The sequence below is a fragment of the Phalaenopsis equestris genome, unplaced genomic scaffold, assembly GCF_001263595.1.
Source record: "Phalaenopsis equestris unplaced genomic scaffold, ASM126359v1 Scaffold233395, whole genome shotgun sequence".
Taxonomy (NCBI): Eukaryota; Viridiplantae; Streptophyta; class Magnoliopsida; order Asparagales; family Orchidaceae; genus Phalaenopsis; species Phalaenopsis equestris.
Window position 1 is genome coordinate 472,931 of NW_018251343.1, and position 24,619 is coordinate 497,549.

Below are 24,619 nucleotides of genomic sequence, written 5' to 3' on the forward strand. Positions count from 1 at the left end.
CCCACTCACCCTCCCACTCACACACACACACACACACACACACATATATAATGTAACTAGAAATTCACAGTTCTTCCTTCCCGCTCTGCTCGACGAAATTCCTTGCTCGACGAACTTTGATTCCTTAGGTCGGTCGTAAATCTTTTCTCTCGTGCTCGACAAACTTCCCGCACGATGACGACAAAGGTCTCTGTGTTCGTCGTCTTCGACGAAGGGCTTCGACGCTGTCCCTTCTCGAGATTTCAAGCTACGGTTTTGTACTTACCGCACTCGACGACCACAACGAAGAAAGGCCTTTGCGGTCTTCGACTAAGGGCTTCGGCGCGGTTTCCTCGAGCTGCGGTTCTGTCTGCTTTCCTGTTCGCAGAAGGGCGCGCCTTCTGCTTGCTTCCTGCCCGGCAGAAGGTTCCCGTTCGCCTGTTTGCTCTTCCTGCCTGGCAAACTATTTCTCTTCTGTCTTGTGAGGGAGATGACATCGACGCTCCGTTCCTATGCAAATGCTGTTGTCGACGACTTTCCTGCTCGTTCCCCTCCTCCAGGTTCAACGCCTGGTTTTGCTATCGGTAAGTCCTGCAATGTTCCAGAATCTTTCCATGAGGCTCGTAAAGGTGGAGGTGATCACACATTTATTAAAAAGCTTAGAAAAAAAATGGGAAACCTGCACTTATTCTCACAGAGGTTGAAACCGGTACTCTCGCGTCCTCTTGGCGCTTCTCTTTAGTGGGGAAATTCCTTTATGATCACCCAAAACTGGAGATCATTAGGAAAACGTTTGATACTATGAACCTATTGGGCAGTTGGAACATTGGACTACTTGACGGTAGACATATACTTATTCAGCTATCTCATGATGCTGATTACACTCGCATTTTTTCTCGAAAAGTTATCAAGATTGACAATCGTTTTATGAAAATTCTGAAGTGGACTATCGGTTTTGATCCAAAAGCGGAGCCCCCTATTATTCATGTTTGGATAAAGTTTCTGGGATTAAAATTACATCTGTTCAACATGGAAATCCTCTACTCTTTAGCATCTGCTTACGGTAAGCCTCTCAAGGTGAGCTTCTCAAGGTGGATAGTCCTACACTTGCTGTCACTAGACCATCCGTGACTTGTGTGTTAGTTGAGAGAGATATCACTCAACCAGCTCTGGATGAGATATGGATTGACACTATGCACAACGGGTATTGGAAAAAGGTTGAAATGGAACCACATCCTCCTTATTGCTCTCATTGTAGTATGTTTGGCCACAACTCAACTATTTGCTATCGTTTGCATCCTCATCTAAGGCCGAATATCGCTAAAGAACAACCACTTATTATCACTGTTGAGAAGATGCAACCCAATCCTCTTCCCAACACCGCAACTTCTGAAGAAGAACAAAATACTACAGCTACAGATCCAGTTGTGCTCATACCACCCATTGTTATTGAAGACTCACTCACATGCCAAGACACAAGAGAGTTCTCCTTTGATCCAATAACAGATCAGCTGGTACAACAGGTAGTTGCTTCTAATGTCCAACAATCTGCACATCCCCAACACACTTTAGACCAAGATCAAGTGAGCCAATCTTCGGAAGAGGAATGACAGGTCTATTCCAGGAGGAAGAAGAAGAATGGAGGCTGACTCCAGCTCAGAAACATATTAGATGATACATTGGTTACTACTTACCAACTTATTAGTCTTACCAGCTTATTAGCTTGCTCCTACCCTAGAGGCAGTGGAAAAACCGAATTGGGTTGCTCTCTAGCCACCTGATATTATGTATTTCTGCATTTTTAGGCTTTTTCTTCATGTCTCTAATGTACTTTTTAGTATTTTCTAGTTGTGGTACCCCTTGTGGTTTTGTTGTGAGCAGAGGGTGTCATGTTTGGGCCCTCCATCACATTGTATCTGTATCTTTCTTTCTAGTTAATATATTAGCCTTTTTGGGCTTTCAAAAAAAAGTATATATATATATATATGTTAGAAAACCCAAGGGCTAATATATTAAAATAGAAGAAATATACAGGTAGATTGTATGAGAGAACCCAAGTATGACACCCTACTCACACAGTAAACACCACATGCAAATGGTTCCAGAGAAAAAACAATACAGAAAAATACATGAGTTAAAAAATTCAAAAGTGCCAAAACACGTAGTATCAGGTAGCTAGAGAGCGACCAAATATTGCCTTGCCTCTGTCTCTAGTTCTAGGATCAGCTAACAAATTGGTAAGATGAGTTCCATTGCCAGTAGTAACCAATGTATCGTCCAATAAGTTCCTGAGCTCGAGTCGGCCTCCATTATTCTTCTTCCTCCTAGAATAGACCTGCCATTCATCATCCGAAGGCTGGCTCATCTGATCAGTGGATTGGTCTAAAGTGTGTCAGACATGTGTAGGTTGTTGAACATTGTAAGCATCTACTTGTTGTACCACCTGATCTTTTATTGGATCAAATGAGTACTCTCGTGTGTCTTGACTTGTAAGTGAACCTTCTTCAATAACAATGAGTGATATATACACGTTTGGATCAACACTTTTAGTATGCGGAGATATTTCATGAGACTCCAGAGTATCATGCTCCAATCCAGCAGCTGAAATAGTGTTCAAAAGCAGGAGCATCCAGGGGTAGAACGACTTGGGTATGATGTTTTTCATCTGAGACAACAAAGGTTTGAATATGAGGGTCATCAGAAAATTTCTCATCAAGAACAACGTCAGTCAGATGAGCAGAGGTATATGCGGTGTTGGAAAGAGGGTCGAGTTGCATCTCCTCAACAAAGATGATAGGTGGCAAGACGTCTATCCCCAATTCAGTACGAATAGATTTTTGAATAAGTTGCTGATCTTTAGCAATATCCAACCTTAAATGAGGATGCAAGCCATAACAAATGATAGAACTGTGGTCAAACATACTACAATGAGAGCTATAAGGAAGGTGTGGTTCTACTTCAACATTTTGCTAATACCCGTTGTGAGTGAATCCAATTCATACATAATCCGGAGCTGGTTGGGTGATATCTCTCTCAACTAACACACAAGCCACAGAGGGTATAGTAACAACAAGTGTAGGACTGTCAATCTTGAGAGACTTAGCATAAGTAGTTGCTAAGGCGTAGAGAATTTCAAAGTTGAATAAATGTAGTTTTAACCTCAGAAACTTTATCCAAACAGGAATGATAGGGGACTCCGCTTTTGGATCAAAGCCGACAGTTCACTTCAGGATTTTCATAAAACGGTTATCAATCTTGATTACTTTTTCAAGAAAAAATACGAGTATAATCCGCATCGTGAGATAACTGAATAATTATATGTCGGTCGTCAAGTAATCCAATATTCCATATACCCGATAACTTCATAGCATCAAAATCTTTCCGAATGATATCAAGCTTAGGGTGACTATAAAAGAATTTCCCCACTAGAGCAAAATGCCAAGAAGCCGTAAGAGTACTGGTTTCAACCTCAGAGAGAAAAAGAGCAAGTTTCCCATTTTTTTACCAAATTTTTTAATGAAAGTGTGATCGCTATCACCTTCAAGAGCCTCATGGAAGGATTGCAGAACAATGCAAGACTTACCGATATCAAAATCAGGCTCTGAACTTGAAATAGGGGCACGGGTAAGATTGTCGTCGGCAAGTGCAGTGGCATAATACCGGAGCATCGAGACCATCTCTACTAGGCAAGATCAAGACTTGAGTTTGCAGGAAGGACGACGAAACAAGTGACACACCCGACAGAGGAAGGACGACGTTCGAGAAAAAGCCGCACCCGCCTCGTAACAGTGACGTGCCGAAGGAGGAAGGAGGACATGCGAGAAACAACCGCACCCGCCTCGTAAGAGTGACGAGAGCCTTGCGACGACAGTAAAAGGAGGAAAACGACGAAGTTGAAGCCGAAGGAATCATAGAAACCCTTCGTCATTGGGCCTGAAAAAACAAGTGACGCGTGAAACCGAAGGAATCAAGAAAACAGGGAATTGCCATCGGGCGAAACCCTAGCAGAGCTGCCCGTCGATGCCATAATATATATATATATATATATTAAAAAGAAAAATACAGATAGATTGTATGAGTGAACCCAAAAAGAGACACCTAATCCACACGGTACAACACACACAAAACGCCACCGCAAAATGAAAGATACGTATAAGATCAAAAAACAAAAACCACCAAAACGCGCAAAAAGTTAGGGATGACCCAGTTTAATCCTGCTTATGCCTCTAGTTCTCAGAAGGGAGCCAACAGATTGGTGAGGTGCGTATCATTATCCGAAGTAACCAAAGTATCATCCATTAGATTCCTGAGCTCAACTAGGTCTCCATTCTTCTTCTTCCTCCTGGATGTGTAAACCTGTCATTCCTCATCCAAATATTGACTCTGCTCATTTGGATGAGGTGGTAGAATCGTAGGAGAAAGATTGTCAACCGTTGTAACCACAATAGGTTCTAGTGTATGTGAAGTATGAATTGTCACCTCTGCACCAGATACTTCTTGAAGATGAAAGTTGTAAGGTTCTGATTATTGGTCCAAACACTATCCTTTGTAGGTAAGGACCCTTCAGTAATTTTTTCAATAAGGTTTAAAGGTATAGGTTGCCTAGCAGAGCCATCCGACATCATTAATCGTAGAAACATAAAAAGTATTGTCTGGGGGTTCACAGAGGCTTTCTGTCTTGTGGTAATTTCCTCCACAGGTGGAGCAGATGTGTTCAGAGCATTGGGGTTAGACCCATTCTTATTCACTTGAGCTTTAGATTTCAAATTAGGATGGAACATGTGACATTCATCAAGGGTATGCCTAAACATCTTACAGTAGGTACAAGAAAAAAGTCTATGTTCCATGACAATTTGTTGCCAATATTCATTATGAGTTGTCTCAGCCAGACTTCAATAATATCAGGTAAAGTAATATCTCTTTCTACAGGTATTCTGGTCACAAAAGGATTGGTTAGATTGAAGGTGGGTATATCTAGCTTCATAGGATCCCCAAGTATGGCCCAATAGAGTAGAAAACCTGATGATTAAAAAAAAATACAGCTTGAGACCAGATAAACTAAACCGTACCGGACAATGAGAGATTCATATTTGAGTCAAAATCAGGAGACTACTCGAGTAACTTCATTGACTTACCTGCAATGCTAAGTTATTTTTTAGAGGAAATCCGAGCATAGTCTTCATCCGCGATTAACTGAATCAACACATGTTTTCCATAAAAAAGTCCCATTTTTTACTTGCCTACTAGTTTGAGATCATCAAAACTCTTTCTGATAAGTTCCATAGGTGAGTGCCCACACTAAAATTCACTGAAATTTTTCAATAAGAGCGAACTTGCATTTCTTAATCAGGGTTGAAATTTTTAAATCAGAGAAAAAGAGTGCTACTTTCCCATCTTTCCTACTCGCCTTCTTAACAAAAGGACAGTCACCTGTACCATCACGCCATTCCTTCTAGCTTGAGGGGAAGACAACAACTGACTCCACGATATGACTACCCACCACGTGGGCGAATGAGACTTTGCCAGGTTCAACCGAAGGAGGGAGCGCCATCAAAGCAGGGAGATAGTCCACCTGCTACGACGCTTCGAAATAAGTGCGGTAGGCAAGAAGGAGACGCGAAGATCTCGACATCGAAACTGACGAAGCATGAACGCACGCCCGCAGAAACATCGGGTCGAAGCCGAAGACTCACGACGCTGCAGAAGACAAGCCGCGATCGCGAGCCCTTCAGCTTGCAGACAATGAAGCATAGACGCACACCCGCAGAAACACACGACGCCGTAGAAGACGACCCACAATTGCGAGCCCTTCAGCTTGCAGACGACGAAGCACGAGCCAAGTCGAGATGATGTATGAAACAAACGTAAACAACGAAAGAACGAGCACAAGCAGTGGAGCAGAAACCAGGGTTCGCCATAATGGCGGAATCCTAGCAGAACGTGATCGATGAAGACGAAATATCACACAAACACACACACACATATGTAAATCGTGCTTGTTATATTCTCTGCAACACTTGCTTACTATTACCTATGATACTAACTCTTTTTTGCAGTAATAACAGAGGTCCAGGTACATGAGTTTATTTTATTTTATTTTTACTGCATTGTACTGCACTTTTATTGCATCTTTACTGTTATTTTATTTTCGCATTTATTTTGTACTCGTAAACCCCTCGGGTAGAGAATAGCAGGACACCCGGTTTAGGAGGCATACAGCGACAAATCAGTAACCCAACAATAATACATATTCACACATATAAACCCTAAACCTGAAACTTTCACAACGAGGAGCTTGGAATAAGCTGCAAAGGACAGAGGAACGACGATCATGACCCAACAACGGGGCAGATCTACTTCAACTAAACCATTCATCAATTTTAAACAACAATAAATTCGTAGGGATTTGAGGAGGGACGGATTTATTGTTGTTTAAAATTGATGAATGGTTTAAACCATTCATCAATTTTAAACAACAATAAATTCGTAGGGATTTGAGGTGGTCCGCCTCATGTGACATAAATCCTCACCTTACCCTTTAGGCTCCTCCATAATTGTGTTGTGCAACATATGTCCTAACTCTCTTTAGGTTCTGAGCTCATTGTTCGGTACGACGTAAACCCTTCTATTTCTGCGGGCTATTTGCATGATCGGATATTATGAAAGAGTGAATACTTAACAATAAAATTGACAGAATTGAACACTTAAATAACATTATCTCTAAAATGGAGCCACACGGTAGGATAGCTCGGGAAGTCACCGAGAATTTCCTTGAGATCTGTGACATCCCCTATCTTTTCCCCTCCTATGGCCTCCCAAAAATAACTGTTTCTACTTGGTCATTCTCCACTTGATTTTTCAGGTCCATCCTTGAAAGTCTAAACCTTAAATTTTTGAAAGCTAGTACCTTTAATCATCATCGAGAGTTTTCTCAAGTGACCTCGGTCATTTGAGATGTAATTAACTGTAGTAGGGGCTTGCCCTTATATTATAGGGAACTTGAAACTCAGTTAAAATAAACTCTATCAACTCTATATATTAGGTAGAGAAACTTGTAGGTCATACATAAAATCGTTGACCAAACGAATGTCATATATTTCTTATTTTATATAATCGAGCCTGCCGTAAAGTAGAATGTCAATCTCTCGATGTGACGTATTACTTGTGGTGTTGTGTTCAATCGTTTAAACTACTAGACACATAGTATCTGTTCAGTCTCATATTTTTAAAAATTAAAATACTATTTTTAAAAATCAAATTTATATACATATTAAACTAAGGGTGCATTTTGGGGAGCTTATTTACAGTGGCGTTTTTGAAAACGCTGCCGTATGTTCGGAAAATGAGTTTTTGGGGCGTTTTTAAAAACTCCTTTGGCCATTTACCCGCGATCCGCGTTTCAGAGGAGCGAAAGAAAATTGTTGCCCCTCTGCCCTAACTCGCGTTCGCCTTCTCCTCCTCCCGTCGTATCTCTCGACCCCCTCGCCATCTCGTCTGCCTCCTCCTCGCCATCTCCTCTTTGCAAGCTTCCTTTTTGTTCCTTCTCCTTCTCCGATCGTTTGGTCCATGAAATCGCGACGCAGAGAGATCTCTACCGTAACGTCGATCAAGTCAAGCTGTACGCCTCAATCTGGCCGACCTATCCCCTTGAGCTCTTCCAATTCGTCGCCTCGAAAGCTCCAAACCGCCACCTCGCCTAGGATGCCGGAACAGGGAGCGGTCAGGCCGCCATATCTCTCTCCTCCCTCTTCGACTTCGTTGTCGCAACCAACTCCAGCCCTGAACAGATCTCCCATGCGCCAACCCATCTCCCCAACGTCCGTTTCGTCGTCACACCCCCATCACTTCCTCTTGCCGATCTCCACCGCCTCGTCACCCCACCTGGCTCCGTCGACCTCATAACCGTTACCACGGCTCTCCACTGGTTCGACATCCCGGCCTCCTGAGAAATCTTTTTTGTTTTTTGTTTTCCTCTCTTGATTGTCATGATTCTTAAGGATTGCAGATATCCCCAATTTGTAAATTTTTACTTGAATATTACTACACTTGTTGGCTTCCCCGATTCTATTGGAGCACTTTCATGTGTGTATCTTGCTCTTGTTGTTGTATTATGTTTCTTCACCCTGGTATAAAATCTCAAGCTGCTGTTCTTTTCTCTTACCAAGACAAGGCCCTTTGTAGGTTTGATTCTAGTTGAGCTCTTATGAGTTCGGCTATGATTAAAATCAAAATTATTTCGATTTGAGATAATTTTGATTCTAATGATTTGATTTTGAGTTGACTCCTGAATGCACAAATAATGGTATATAGGGATTTTAATTCTAATTTTTCTATTTAACAAAAAATTATGCAAATAAGCTGTTTACAAAATGCACAAACCAAACAACTGCAACTTATCCAGAACAAGGGTAGATTGGTCATTTTTCCAGAATCAGCTGTTCTCTAAACGCACAAACCAAACAAATAGACAGCTTATTAGGGTCAGCTGCTTATTAACAGATTATCAGGATAAGCTGGATAAGCTGCAGCTGCCTCAAACAGGCCCTAAATCTTATTTTCAACAAAACAAAAGATTGACCAACACACGCCACTTCTTCTAAGCCATCTAGTATCTTCACCTAAACGTTAAAGCTGTCTCGCATCTCTGTTTAGATGTCAAAGCCGTCTCACATGGTCGATTAGGCATCAAACCCATCTTGCTAGTCTCCTTATGATATTATGCTTGATCCTGTTATCTTTTAAATTGGGAAGTGTAAAACTTATTTATTTTAGATTAATAAATTGAAAATATAAAAATGTGTCCATGACTTGTTTTGTTCTCTTTTTTTGTAATTATCCTATATCATCATGTCTGTGTTATGTTGTGTCCATTTCCTCAGGTATGTGTCCATGTTTCATAGCCTGAAATACTATCCAAGTTTATGACTCTTGTTTCGTTGCTATTTAATTCCTCTTGATGGTGTTTATTTTTGTTGGCATTTTATCCATATAATTTTATGCAGTTGCTAGGCGTTATATTATATTTATTGACTAATAAAAACATTTTTGTTTTGAAAATATAGTGCTAATTAAATGAATTACTTGTTTCTTTGTCATCCATCAGGTTCGATAAGCTCAAAATGAGACTGTTTTATGCTCAGACTTGAGTGCACTATTAATCCATGCGGATTGTTTTTTTTATTGAATATGAATATCCTTGGAGAAAGAAATTACATTTGAATAGTTTGGGAAAAATAACTCAAGTGAGATTCATTTAATCTAGCTAGAATTTTGAAAACCATTATATGATTTTTTTTAGAAGTTAGTGTATATTTTGAAAAATGTTATTATTTATTTATTTTTTGGATCTAAGTCTCCAAAAGGAATATTATTTCAATTGTTGATTACATCTCTAGTAAAACATAATACTTTCAATTAAAGAATAGAACTTTTATTCCAATTATTCAATCGAATTTCAAAGAATATGACTCCAAAGTATCTCTCAGTCTATATGATTAAACTTAAAAGAGATTTAGATATGGATAAGAAATCCAGAAAAGTAGACATCTTTTGATTTGAATTTCATGGGCTTACCATCTCAAATCATTAACTTTAGGTCAGCTAAGAATTTAGTCATTTGGATGTCTTTGTTAGTACCCATGAAATGCATCTCCAAAGAGACATCATAGACTCTGGGCCAAGGAAGAGACAAAATTATTTGATTCTGAAGAGATTGAACATAAGACTTAATTTTCTTAGAACATGAGAAAATGCCTATGAAAAGTGTGGTCAGAGATGCTTTAACTATTGAAGTTTAAATATCAAAATTAACTTTACAATTTTATCTCGATCATGATTTCTTCCTCTAACACACATTCAACTTGATTTTAATTGAGCAAGTGTACTCCGTGAGATATGAATGATGCACTGCTGTCTATTCATGGTGTGAAAACTTACTAATTTGTTTGAGTGATTAGGCCATGATAGGATTAGTGAATCTAATAAGATTTTGTTAATGATTGATTCTCCCTTGTGACCTACATATCCATATAAATCCAAGTAGATCATTTTCTTTTTATTTTAAAAATATGTCCAAGTATCATGCACTAAAGTTTGTTCGGAAAAGTTTTACCCTAGATTGATTTCAAAGTTATTTAAATATTTTGATTAAATTTTGCACAAAAATGTAACATTTTCTTTGGAGCGTGATGATATTGTTGAGTTTCAACAAACATACTTCATTAACAAACGAGAAATAATTCGTTGTACCACTAAGCATTCATCTTAAATGAACAAAATATAGTAAAATTCTGGCGCTGTTGGTTTCTACAGTTCACAGTAGGAAACTAAAATATCAAGAATCCAGGCTCTGCATAATATAACCCAATTCTTATCTATTCATAAGTACTAAATGTACCAAAAGAGAATAAATACAAGGCACGTCCTACTAGCTTCTTGCTGCTCTTGATCCTTACCATCTTGGTTCATGCTGATGGGATTTTTAATGAAACTTGCTCTTATAAATTCTATTTGCTTAACTAGCTTTCCTGACTAACAAATACGTAAACAATAAAAATGCACAACCAATGATCTTATATAAATTTCGTTTGAATTTATGTAGCCATATCAATATGCTTTTATTATCATTTTTTTTTTTGGCTATTTTAGCAGCTACTTTAAACCTATATTTTTTTCATAATGTGCATATCTACAAGTACACAGCATGAATCCAAACATATTAGTACAACACATCATAACAAGCATAGCAAAACAAACTGAACTACATCCTACGCTATACTTGCAATATCTATGGCAATACCTGTGATAACATCTAGTGTGCAAGTTTTGTGTAATCATAAGCCTCTTCTCATATAATTTAAAATAAGAGCTCAAAGTTTAAAAGTACCTTAATTTTCAATTAAATTAAGTTTTGTTAACTGTAACAAGTTTATTGTAAATTTAAAGAATATTGTTTTTTAAAGTTGTTTAATTATTTTGAAATTATGTTTGAAAAGTTACAGCACATATTTTTAATAAAAGCTTCTTCTAAAGAAATTAATATTTTGAAAAATATTGATCTTAGATATGGTATAAATTAATTACGTTATTTTTACAATGATTATATAAGATCTAGTTACCATATAATGATTATCATCATACAATGAACAATCTTTGATTGTGGTTCTCAGCCTATCATTATTTTATGTTAACATTATCTAAACTGAAGTGTAAGCACGCCTTGCCTAAAGCTCTATATGAGTATGATATGACTGGGATACCTAAATAAATGTAATTTTATTTAGATAGTCAGCTTTTTCAAAATTTTAAATATTTTTTAGACATTTGAGATGATATGCTTGCTTGAGTGAATATTAGCCCACTTAAACAATATGTAACATCAAGATACTAGAACGACCTCGACATCTAAAATATACATAAGTAGATTTGGCTTATTTAAAGAAGAGAATTGAAATGACCATGTGAGATTGGCTCATCTAATTATGAGAAAATCCTAGACAAATTAAGTTAGCCTTGAACGTTCGCAAAAGTCACCTAAGAAGATTTGGCATGCTCAGATTGTAATGGATTTGATATAGACTCAACACCCAATTTGGCTCACTACTTGGGTCACTTGGATGCTAAGCACATCAAAATGATTTTATATGGATTAACCACTTAAGTGGCATGTGATATGACATTTAAATGGATTTGGCTCATTCAGGCAAGAAATTTGATTGTTTAAATATGGCATGTATTATCAACTATAATTTTGAAAATTCAAATGATTCTGGCTTTCTTTGCTTATAGGATTAAATACCTAAATAAAATATGGATATTTAATACAATGTTTCTATGGATTTTGCTTTAAACTTTTATGATGATAATGTGATGTTACAAGTGATTGGCTTAACATTTAACTGAATTTGTCTCTTTTGAATTCTATGCAAATCTAAGTGGTTAACCTAGTGGAATCACTTGGAAAACATGTGATGCAATACCTGAAGGATTTTGTCTTATTCAGATGAGATTTGAATGACTAGATTTGGCTTAGGTTATCAAGTACATTGTTGTGATAGACCAAACTAATTTGGCTTATCTAGATGTCATTATTAAATTTTCAAATAGCGTTCAAACGGCTAATGCATGAGATGTATGAATTTGACTGTACAATTAAAATAATGGTAGGATGCTATGATCGAAGTTTAGAAAATTTGGCCATGCATGATTAAGATTTCAGTCTAGAGGCAATGTACTGCTGTTTCTTGGTATTTGTATTTTGCATTGATAATTTAAAGTAGTCTTATTTGCATGCTGTTAAACCCTGAGGTTTGCCTAGTTAAAGGTAACAATATTAGCATGATCATTGAGATTACTTATGTTGTGAGTTACCTATGTCCATTAGTTTGTTCACCATATGGTCATTCATTTTGCATAATTTATGTGAGCTAATCTGATATTGTTGGTATGTTGATTGGGGAATAATAGAAAATCAGTAAGGAAACCTGTGTTGGAATTTACTGGGATACCAATTCGAACTAGTATCCACAAGAAGAAGAAATGAAACGACTATGCAGAGGCAGAAATTTGAAATTCTAGAATTCATAGAAACCCACGCTTGAACAACACGTTGAAGAATCCAAAAATCTGGATTCCTGGGATGGGAGCAGCCCCTGAAGGAACAGACGCGCAAGAACAACCAAGAGAAACAACAATGAAAGAAAAAAACGAAAGTAAAAGGCACATAAAGCATGAATGCTTTCCGCAAACCATGCATTGATGGCTGGAATCTTGCCTGGAGATTCTTTGACAGAGGTTAGCCCTCCGAGTAGCTAGAGATTTTTGGCAAGAATTGGGATTAAGAAGCCAAAGCTCTGATACCAAAATGATACTAGCAGTATATCAGTTGGGGAAGAACAAAAATTCAGAAAGGAAACAGTAAGAAATTTATTGGCAAAAACACCATCTGAGATTCAACTCATCATACAATGCAAGGAAGATAAACGGGTAGCCTAGCCTTCCCAAAAGAAAGAAATTCACAATTCTAAAACCCAAAAATCTACCCCTGTTCACAAAATTGCCACTTTATAAAGCACTAAGACTCCCTTTTTATCAGTTTGCCATGCAAGTAGAAAACACATAAAAACAGAGAACTAAAAGATAAAATTTGAGTTGCAAACAAATGTGAACAACACTAGTACTGACACTCCTGTGTCATAATCATATATGCATGATGAATGTCAGTATCATGTTGGTGACCACATTGATGACCTATATTGCTTGCTAATGGCCCAATCAGTAGATATTGATATATGATGGTATACTCTAACTTTATGTTAGCCAGGGGGATATAGTGCCTAAATTGTAATTAAACACAATATAGATACTATATTGCTTGGCCAAGGCTAGCTCAGGTCAAGTCAGGTGCCGAGTGGACATGACCCCATGGCATCATCTTACAGACAACTGTTTAGGTGAATAAATAGATTAAGTCCAATAACACGGGGTGGTTTGATCATTGGTAATGGGATTCGACCAATCCTATGGTTATTCATTAAAAACATTTTGGATTATTTGATGAGAGAACATACAACCCAAATCTTTTATGTAACAATGGGGATTGTCAACTTAAGATCAAATGATTCCATGTGTGAGTGGTTCACTTATCAAATGAGGTGATCTAAAGCACCTTAGGTGCTCCTACCTCACTAATATATTGGGATAAAACTAAAGCAAGGCTTGTGTACTTTGTGATACATCAGAGTTGTGACCGATCGTATTGAGGAATATGCGAGTTCAAGTGCATGCTAAGTAAGCAATGGACATCACTTCTGGTCATGGAAGTTCGCAAAATCACAACCGAGACTTGCATAAGCACTGCTTGGAAATAATATATGTTAGTATGTATTGGGATCATGTTACAACTGAATGCTAGAAAATGCTAGAAAATGTGCGCACACTAATGCTTTAATGGAGAATATGAAATCATCGTGCATGGAATCAATTTATGCCAAAATTAGTGAAATATATCATGCAATGTGAATCATGCGGCAAATCAATTGATAAAAGCGACACATGAAAAGCATGAAGAAAGACTGATTAAAATCATCCAGCATGAAAATTAAGATGGCCAAGCAAGATCGGTGGGTGCAAGACTAATGAGATGCTATAGCTTAGCATAAAAAAATTAGTGGGTAAAACACGTTTTTAATAACTTCTTAAAGGTAGAAAACCATGAGAATACATGAACATGCTGAAATGAAGCAAGATTGGTCCAAGTAAGTTCAGCCCACACAATCATAAATTTTATTTTTCCATCTTGATTTTACTCATTCCCAGCTGAAATAGGCTCATAATTATTCACTAGTGGAATAAGGAAATTTCTTATCATTTTATGAGATACATCATTGTCCTGAACCATGGTTATAATTTCTGATGATATTTTGCTGATTTTAATGGTTGCATACGTGAAAATTATATAGTTTCATTACAAGGATTGAAATCTCATCACCGAATGGTTGCTTTGCCTTGCAAACTTTACGGGCATCCCTGGCTTTATTAATATTTACATATTATTATTCCCCATTGAGAGCATTCTAGGTTTTCTTAATGACATTACACCGAGTGTAAGTCCTTATTATCATTGCTGGAATCTGGCGCTTCAGTTAAACTTTGTAACCTTAGCAGCATATTCTTTCCATTCATCCTCCCATTGTCCTTTTTCCATTTAGTTGTATCCTTATCTATTCACCTTCTCTTTATATTTGCAGGTTGACATTTGAAACAGCTTTAAAACTTCGTGGGGGCCCCTCTTTGGTTTTTGCGCATTCACTTGGCAATAATGTTTTTCGCTACTTCCTGGAGTGGTTGAAACTAGAAATTGCACCAAAGCATTACATCCAGTGGCTTGACGAGCACATATATGCATATTTTGCAGTTGGTGCGCTTTATTCATTCTTGCAGATCTTTTAAAATAATATTAACTCTGCAGCTGTCTTTGCTTAGACTTTTTATTAATAAATTTCAGGCGCACCTCTTCTTGGTGCTACAGAAACAGTAAGAGCTACTTTATCTGGATTCACATTTGGCCTTCCAATTGCTGAGGTCTATCTTGGTCTCTATGCATTTTTTGGTGCTTGAGTGCTTTTACTTTATTTGATATTCTTAAAATCTTTTAGTTGCTTCTTTTATCTTTACTTTATGTATCTCTTGGTTGCAAGTTAGTTTCTCATATCACAGATGGTAGAATTTCTAATTGGAATCATTATGGATTTAAATCGTTATTATGAATTTGGTTGAAGTTTGACCCAAACATTTATGTGGTCATTGTGAATGTGTGTGGTGGTTATTGTTGTTATTTCTGTACCTATATCGTCCACATTCTGTGGGCTTGCATGTTTGTATATGTTGCATTAGAAAGTCCTTTTCAAAACAAATAGCTTGCCATGTTCTCTTATGTAGAATGGATTTGGTCTATATTCCTTTTATTATTTGCTTGAATATTTGTTTGTATATTTCTTCCCAATCGATGTTTACCTTTTGGCACGGGCTTTAGAATAGCTTTCTATTTCTCATCCACAACAACAACAACAACAACAAGCCTATATCCCACTAATAAGTGGGGTCGGCTTTCATTGTGTCCTACTGAATTTCATATTTTCATTTACTTTCTATTTCTCATCAGAACTAGAAAAAGTGATTGACAGATTCTGCTATTGCTTTTGTGCATTGACTCCTACATTGCTGTTCTATTTGTAACTTTTGTCTTTCACCTTCATTTATATTATGCAGTGTGTGCTTGGATTTTCTTCACCAGGTCGCTCTTTTTTTTCATTTACCTTGCTTCACTTATGGACGATATAGTTTGTTGCGTTAAACTTCATATATCGTGTAATTCTTTAATGATTTAGACAAGTTCGTCTTTATCATACTACGTTAGACCTTCACTAGAATTAGTACTGTATGCAGCTTTCAATAGAAATGAGTAGTCTTCCTGTTTTATAGAGTTGGAGAGGTCATTGGGAGTCTACTGGCTTTTATGATGATGTATATACAACATATTTTTTGGGCTTGTTGCCTTTTTTATTTGTTGTTAAGAAGCAATCCAGCATGTCTTTATATTCTAGGGGCTCATAATTGCTGGTGAAAATGCCATCCATGTTCTGTAATCTGTGTTCTTTGGTATAACAAATGTTAATAGACAACACTTATCAAAGTTTGAGCCAGTCTTACATGTTCTTAAATGGATATTTTATCAGTCTTTCTTATGAATGTTCATGTACATAAATCACCAGGGAACTGCCAGGATGTTGTACAATTCCTTTGGTTCTTCCTTATGGTTGATGCCATTTTCAAAGTACTGCAAAGCGGATAATGTATATTGGAAGCATTTCTTTGATGGAAATGGGGATCATTGGCGCACAAATCAATGCGATGATGTTGAATTTCGATCGAACTACTCTGGTTGGCCTACTGATGTTATAAACATTGAGATTCCTTCTGTTAGAGGTTTTCTTCTATAAAATTCTCAGTTTATTTTAGAAAGCAATAGAATGATTTCTACTGTTAGTCTTACTAGTTTTGTGTTTCAGGCAGTGATGTCTATCCATCAATGCCTGAAGTTTCCCAGGATTTGACTCCCAACATGGAATGTGGACGGCCCATTCAGCTAGCCTTTTCTGCCAGGGAAGTTTCTGATGGCACCTTCTTCAAAGCAATAGAAGATTTTGACCAAGACAGTGAAAGACTCTTGCATCATCTCAGGAAGTGAGTTAATGTTTTTTCGAGCTAATTGCATGTAACTGTCACTAATTGAAATATGGCCGGCATGATGACAAACCTGATCATAATCCCTTGTTCCGTCATATCGGGTTGCCATGGTTCATGCTTTACTAGTTTGACGGAAAGATCCTTGTCATCAACCAAGTGTTATTTCTTTCATATTGACCTTTTAGATCTGGGATAGATGTTTTTCTAATATGATAGATTTAAGTACCTTAGCTAACAAAGAGCTTTCTATTCTATTATGCATACCATATGATTCACAGTTCAAAAGAACTTAAAGTCATTGAGAAACATATGATAGTAATATAGTGGGGCTGCTGTGCCAAACCACCCGGTCATAGGGCTGTGATTATAATTGGCATATCCGTGGAGTTTACTAGCCAAATTATGAGGATAGATGACTCGAGTCACATTCTTATTTGTGCAAATTATTTTAAATACGAATATATTAGTATACTTATTATGACATTGACTCCATATGAGCTTAGATTAGTTATAAATTAGTCACTCTTGACAAATAGTTACGAATAGTGAATGATTTTTGATTTAAGATTTGGTGATTGATTTAATTATAATATTATTTTAAAGATTTTTATGATTTGAAAGTTTGATTTTATGTATAGACATGTCTGGTTAAAATATGTGATAAATATGGCCATCATCAAGATATTGATTGAAGAACATTTTAAGTACTTATGTTAATTATCTAAAATGTCATTAAAAGGACTTGTTCTGCTGACTCTTGTCTTGATGGAAGGAGGATTGAACTTGCTTAGTACAAGCTTAGTTTTGTTAACTTTGGTTCGTATAAAGAGGATAATTGGACTGACTAAAGTAGGATTTAAGACTTTACCTTACAGGTAAGACGAACCACTTGAGAGAGGAAAAGACTACGATTTTGAATTTGAATTCTGAAAGAGAAATTTTGTAAAATTTAAGATAATTACACGTTTTATGAGGCAAATCCATTTTGAACACCTATGTAGTATTTTCAGATCATACTTTTAGGTTTAAATGTAATGGCTGAGCACATGCGTGTCTTTTAAGTCTACTAGTGTATATTGTTTGAAGTAGGCTATTTTTAAAGTAATTTTTGAGTTAAGCTCACACAACATTTTCAAATGAAGTATTAAATTACTAAACACATTTATCAAAGAGACGTTTAAAAGTTATATGCTGCTCCCAGCACCACTGTTATTTGCTCTTCCTATTGCTCATGAGACCTTTGCTACCATCTTATGCTGCCACAACCATTGTTGGCACCCCATCCCCTGATCAAATAATCCTTTTCAAGTTTTACATAGTTTTAAAGTCTATTTTTATAACTCTAAATCCTATATATATTAATTTTTTTTTTTTGAAAAATTGCATGAGTTCTAATTTGCTTGAATTTTGAAACAAAAATTTCATTATAAGGTTTTTAGATCTTATGAGGAAAGGTTAGAGGCAAGGAGACACAGTGAAAACATCCGACCTGGAGACGCAGTGTGCAAGTTGGTATTGTGGGCAACGATAAGTCATTTTTATTTGAAATAAAAAATTACTACGAGAAAATTATTGAAACAGGTATTACAAGGGTGAAAGAACATCTCTTGCTCGCATAAACATATTGCATCATGTGTTAAATTGTCAAAAGCAGTGAAAGATGCGAATGCAATCATATATGAAAAAGTCAACGATGTTAAATCGTCTTGTGAAATGACAGTTTGATGATATATTTGGTGTTAGCTCTTACAAAGGAATGAGCGCAGCCAAGGATTCCTCATCATCTATGCAACCAATGTTTATTAGAGCTACAAGTGGTCCTTTAAATCAGTATGTGTTAAATGTGGCGGATAATAGGGGTTATGCAGAGGGGACAACTGCAGCTTAAAAGATGGCTCCATAGCATGCTAGAGAGATGCAAAATTGTTTGCATTGATATTGAGAGGTTTTTTTTATGAGAATGTTATTCCATTCAATGTGACAACCTCCCTTTCATATTTTAATATAATACTTTTCGTTGGTGTTTATGGTCAATGCTTGAAACACCCATTTATGTATGATTTGATGAAACGGGCGTTGAAGGAGGAGTTGAGTAATACAAAGAAAATTATAAAATATACTAAAGAGGATTTGTCATAGAATAATAATCATCTATGATGGGTGATCAATTATAAAAAATAGAGCCTGATTAATATTCTGATAACCAATCGATATGGCATTGCATTTTTGAATTTATAGAAGCATCTCATTTGATGAAGGATGCAAAGTGTATTTTTGGATTGTTTGATAGAGTGATAGAAAAGATTGGAGGGTATTTGATAGCCCATTTAGGAATGAAGAAGATTTTTTGAGCTACAGCAAGCAAAATATATTATTACAAAATGTACTTCAAGTAAAATTTTAATATGTAATTTGTTCTTTGAAATGAATATTAAGTATCTAAACACTAAATTTCTAATTTCTATTTTCTAATTATACAATTTTCTTTAGAATATAGTTGAATTGTGGACCTAGTTTGATGATGCTACTCTAGAGCTACAATGTTTTGCTATTAAGATATTATGACTTACACGCTTGTCATTTGAATGCGAGCAGATTTGAAGCACATTTAGAAATCGTCTAACGAGCTTAAGGATGAATTCCTTAATATACATCATATACAGTAAGAGATTGAATGATAGAAGTTTGAAGAAAAGAGATTTGAAAATGACTAGAATCTTTTACTATGTAGAGATACTTTATTAAATGATGAGTAATTTATAAATGAGAATAATATGGTCATCCATCTGAGTTGTAACAAGAAGATCTGAATGTTTATCTTATGATGGCTAAAAAAACAAGGGCAACACATCTAATATTGGAAAAAATAGATTTAAAAAAGCGTGCTTATAAAAATTTAAGTATTTTGTGTTGTCTTAAATATTAATTTTTAATATTTAATTTATAATCCTTTATTACTAAATAGCAAAAAGAAATATGACTGAGGTTGAAGAAGAAGAATAAGAAGAATTTAGACATAATTAAAGAAGAGACACAGGAGAAAACTATATATTATGATGATGACTCCAATGACGACCCTTTGAATGATTAGAGTGCTGTGAACTTTTGATTATTTTATATTTTCTTATTTAGATCTATGAATGTTATTTTATTAGACAATAGAAGAGAAATCATTTATGCTAAAGTCATTTTATGTTTTACTTTAATACTTTGTGTTAGTTTTTTTTTTAAAGTTTGATTTGTTGGGGGCCTAGATTTTTTTTTGCTTTGTGAAAGTTACAATTTCATTTAATCACAAATTTTCACCTTTTAATTTGTTAGGACATTAATGTCTTCCTTCTATATAGTTATATGTTTTGATGCTAGTTTATATTTTCTTACCATTTATTGCAACAATGGAATTTTCAAATTGTGTGGCTTTTGTCTGAAACTATCTCTAGGCTTATGCCTTACCTTAAGAACGGAAAACACCTAAATAACCAATTATACAAATTTCAACCTTGTTTCGTAGAATGTGTAGTGCATCCTCTAAGTGAGCTCTTTAATCTTGGAATATTGATTTACTTTCTAGATGGGTTCAGCATTCCATAGCCTTTTTAGGCTGGGCTACCCTCTTGGGGGTCTTATTTTACGTGTTTAGGATAATTAATTATGGTTTATTCTGTTTGTAACATTTAATTATGCTCTGAACTTCTTTACACCTTTTTGGTTTTGGTTTATGTATTAGAGGCTATTTATCTCTAATTTTTTCTATTGAAATGTTGTATCGTTTGATATCTTTTAATTGGTGTGCTTGCAACTTGGTTGGACCAAAGTGGTGATATTTCGTGTTCGTCCAACAACCTCCTATGCTAGTCGATGTGCTGTTGATCTCTGTTCCAACATTTATTTTTCTGTCCAACAACTGTTTATTCCGGTTCTTCAACAACCGTCACCATTTATACTTCCGTTCCTCATCCTACTACTGTCCTAACCCATCTCTTAACATTCCCACACCATCGGGTTGCTTTAGTTTGGTGTCAGAGGTTCTGCTTATCTTTTGCAAATCAATTTTTTATGTTTCTGTAAATTTGTTTTAGGTTCAATTTTATATTCAATTTTGTTCTCTTATATGTAATTTATAAGACAATTTTTAATTTTGCTCTTATTTTATTTGTAAATTTGCATTCGATTGGTTCATTTTAAGATGATCTAACTTTCAAGGTCTTATCCTGTTTTTAGTGGTGTTCTTAATAGAATTTTGTTGGTCTTTAGATGTCATTCTCTTGTATGGGGGTTGCATAAAGAGTCTAGACTTTCCCGCTGCACTAAGAAAGAAATTTCTGGTCGGTGTTGTAAGATATTACAACTATAGTCTTTGAAACCCGCTATATCAAGAAAGTCATGCATGGGGCACTAACAATCATGTTTTTGTAGTATATTTTTTTTCCACTTTGCGATAAGAATATTCCACATAGGGATTGCCTGCTGCGCTATGCGTGCCGCTTACAAGTTTCCATCACAATGTTAAAAAAAACATGCGCGAATTCCGCTTGTCACACTAAATGTGTCACAAGCAGGACTTTAGTGGTTTAGAGTTGCATGATTTTATACATTCCCAAAGGTCGATGATAATGAGGGAGTAATACGATTTGTGAGAGCACATAATCTCCTTTTTTTGGTTAATTTTGGTTTCTTTTTGAGAGAAAGAGATGGTTGGTAGAGAGAGAAAGAGGAGGGCTGTTCGTGAGTTCACTGTGTTTGAATTGACATTGAGAGAGTCATGGTTGGGAGGTGATCTGGTTGAGAGGGAGTTTTCGTACAACTTGAGGGTTGTAGGAATGAGGGTCCCAAGTAAGATCATCTTGGGAAGGAGGGGTAGAGGAGTTTGTTAGGGTTTGAGATGAGGATAGTGAGCTGTGCGAGCACTAGGGTGTTTGGTGGCGATTGAGAGAAAGTGAGTAAGAGCTCTAGTGGGGGTGAGCTGCCATGGGAAGAATTCATTATACACCGGAGAGTAGTTGGAGGCATTATGTGTTCTGTGTGAACATGGAGACGAGGTAGATGAGGGCAACATGCGGGGGAAATTAAAAGAGTTTCAACTTAATAATAGGGAGATGGGCCTGCTACTGCGTGCTCGTGAGGCAAAAATAAGAGGAACTGCTTATGGGTTAAATGAGTGTGGGTTGTTGGGGATGGCAGGACGTGCGGCTTGGATTGGTGAGAGGAGCAGGGATGAAGGGTTTTGGGTAGAGCAGTGGAAGAAAAGTGGACATGAGGTTTGCAAGAATCGAAACAAACGAGTGAAGCTTCACATGAAACAATCAAAGTTAGAGGGATTGTTGTAGCGCGATATGATGGGAGAGTGCCGGGCCGAGTTTAGCCTTTGTGTGAAACAGAGAGAAAGGGGGTAAAACTTGTGGGTTTGGTGAGCAGGAAAAAACCGAGATCCAGAGAGTATTCATGGAGGAGTTTCTATGCGAGTTCGACTTATTGAGACAGAGAGAGCGAGCAATTAGTGCTAGGAGGGAGATGGTAAGGGAGAATATGTACGGTCTATTTGGTTTGTTTTTATTTTTGAGAGGAGTTGTGGTTTTTGCTTAGGTTTTAATTATTATTATTATTATTTTAATTATTGGATACGTAAGAGGCAGGATGGCGCTTGGCATGGGGGATAACAATGAGATGGATGAATTTTGTAGCGATAAGATGAGAGGGAAATTTTATTTTATTATTATGTTTTATAATAATAATATTTATAATTATAATTATATTTTTTTTTTGAAAAAGCTAAGGGCTAATATATTAAAGCAGAAAATATACAGAAAGATTGTATAAGAGGGCCTGAGTGCCTAAAAGAAAGCCCAACTCACACAAAACAACACACTGATCCCAAACAAAAAAAATGATACATAAAAGTAAAAAACCAAAAAGCCACCAAAGGGCGCAAAAGTGCTAGGGATGTCTCGCTTTAGTCCTCCCTCTGCCTCTATTTTTCGAAAGTAAGCCGACTAATAAATTGGTAACATGAGTATCATTGCCCGAAGTAACCGAAGTATCATCCATCATATTTCTGAGCTCAAGTAGGTCTCCATTCTTCTTCTTCCTCCTGGATGTGTATGTCTGCCATTCCTCATCCGATGATTGACTCATCCGATCAGTAGATTCCACAGTTGGCCAGACAGGTGTAGGCTGTTGTACATCATGATCCCCATGAGCCTGAGTAACATTAACAACTTGCTCGACCTGATAAGGCGGTAGTGAAGTAGTAGTAGTATTGCCACCTGTAATATCGATGATAGGTTCTAGGGCAGGTGGGTATGAAGAATCTCCCTCTCACCCACTATAGGTGGTTCCAAAAATGGGGGGGCTACAACTGGGGATTGAATGATTGTCATATTTCCTGCGATAATAGTGATGTCTACAGGGGTATTTCTTTGATGATCAATAGGGTCAATAACTTGGAGCTGATCAGGAGGAGAAGAAATCACCGTCTCTGGCGGAGCACTGTGCATTTTTTGGTCTGAGTTGGAGGTGTAGATGGTGGCATTGAAAACTGAAGTGGTCGAACATACGACAGTTCGAATAATATGAATGAAAATGCTCAATCACTACCTTTTGCCAATATCCATGATGCTGTGTGCTCAATCAATTTTTCTTATAAGCGGATGAAGTGACGTCTCTTTCAACAAGTATTCTGGCTCAGATGGACGAGAAATATTAAAAGTAGAAATATCCGTTTTAAGTGACTTACCATAAACCGAGGCAATAAAGTACAACATTTTTTTGATTAAAATAATGAAATTTCAAACCAGGGAGGCGAATACAAACTAGAATCATTGGTGGTTCCGTTTGTGGGTCAAAATTTACAGACAATTTCAGAATCTTCATTGCTCTGTTATCAATCCAGATTATCCTTCTAGCAAACAAGCGCGTGTAATACTTTTCATTGTTTAATTGTATAAGAATGTGTCTTCCATCTAACAGTCCAAATTTTCACTCCCCAACAAGGTGCATAAGCTCATATTCCTTACGAATCAGCTCCATTTTGGGATGAGCGTACAAAAATTCCCCGACCAAATTCAGTCGACAAAAGGAAACAAGTTGAATACGTTCAGCTTCTATAAAAAAGATGGCAGACTTCACATTCTTCTTACCTGATTTTTTGATGTTCTCCATCCACCTAAACGAATGAGGGAAATAACACAATTTAGGTGTACCTGAGGCGTGGACACCTGCAAGTGCATCAACATACAATCTGTCTGAAGCCATCCTCAATAGATGGAGGTGTGTCGTTAAGAATTGTGAAGAAAGCAAAGCAGAGAGCAAACTTTGAATCCAGACCAAGGAGCAGGAGTGGAAACCCGAAGCCCCTTCAAATTTAGCTCGAGCCCGAGGACGAGAGGTGACGACTGGAAGGCGCGGCCGCACGAGCAACAGGCAACGAAGGGATGCCGAGCTTGACGACTGAGCCCGACCAGCCACACGAGCAGCAGACGAGAGGCGACGACTGGAAGGCGTGGCCGCACAAGCAGGATACTGAGCTCGACGCCTGAGCCCGACGCAGCAACACGAGCAATAGACGAGACGAGCGACGAAGCAGATGACACACGTCGACAACGGCGACAACGACGAATCAGACGGAAGTGACGAAATTGGCGAACGACTAGCAGAGCTTGATCGACGAAGAGATGCAGTGGTGTAATAACCAGGGATCGCCATGGAGAAACTCTAGTAGAGCGTGAGCTCCATCAAATTGTTATGGGTTGACATCTATAATTATATATATATATATATATATACACACGGAGTTTGTGTATTAATTTTTGCTTGTGTATCTTTGTTTATAGCGTGCTTCTTTTTGTGGGCTGCCTGAACTTATGTGCTTCACTCAAAATACACATTATTAGTTCGT

At 37.0% G+C, this 24,619-nt stretch overlaps 1 protein-coding gene across 3 annotated transcripts in view; it reads left to right on the forward strand.

Annotated features, from left to right (window-relative positions):
* Positions 1 to 24,619, forward strand: part of LOC110038655 (phospholipid--sterol O-acyltransferase) — a 71,885-nt gene that overhangs the window by 11,055 nt on the left and 36,211 nt on the right. For all 3 annotated transcript variants that reach the window (XR_002295444.1, XR_002295445.1, XM_020743552.1), the window contains exons 4-7: positions 14,727 to 14,896; positions 14,984 to 15,060; positions 16,251 to 16,464; positions 16,548 to 16,722. Coding sequence is in view for 1 of the 3 variants with exons in the window: in XM_020743552.1 (XP_020599211.1) it covers positions 14,727 to 14,896; positions 14,984 to 15,060; positions 16,251 to 16,464; positions 16,548 to 16,722 (636 nt within the window). In the remaining 2 variants the exon portion in view is untranslated. The remainder of the gene's footprint in view (positions 1 to 14,726; positions 14,897 to 14,983; positions 15,061 to 16,250; positions 16,465 to 16,547; positions 16,723 to 24,619) is intronic.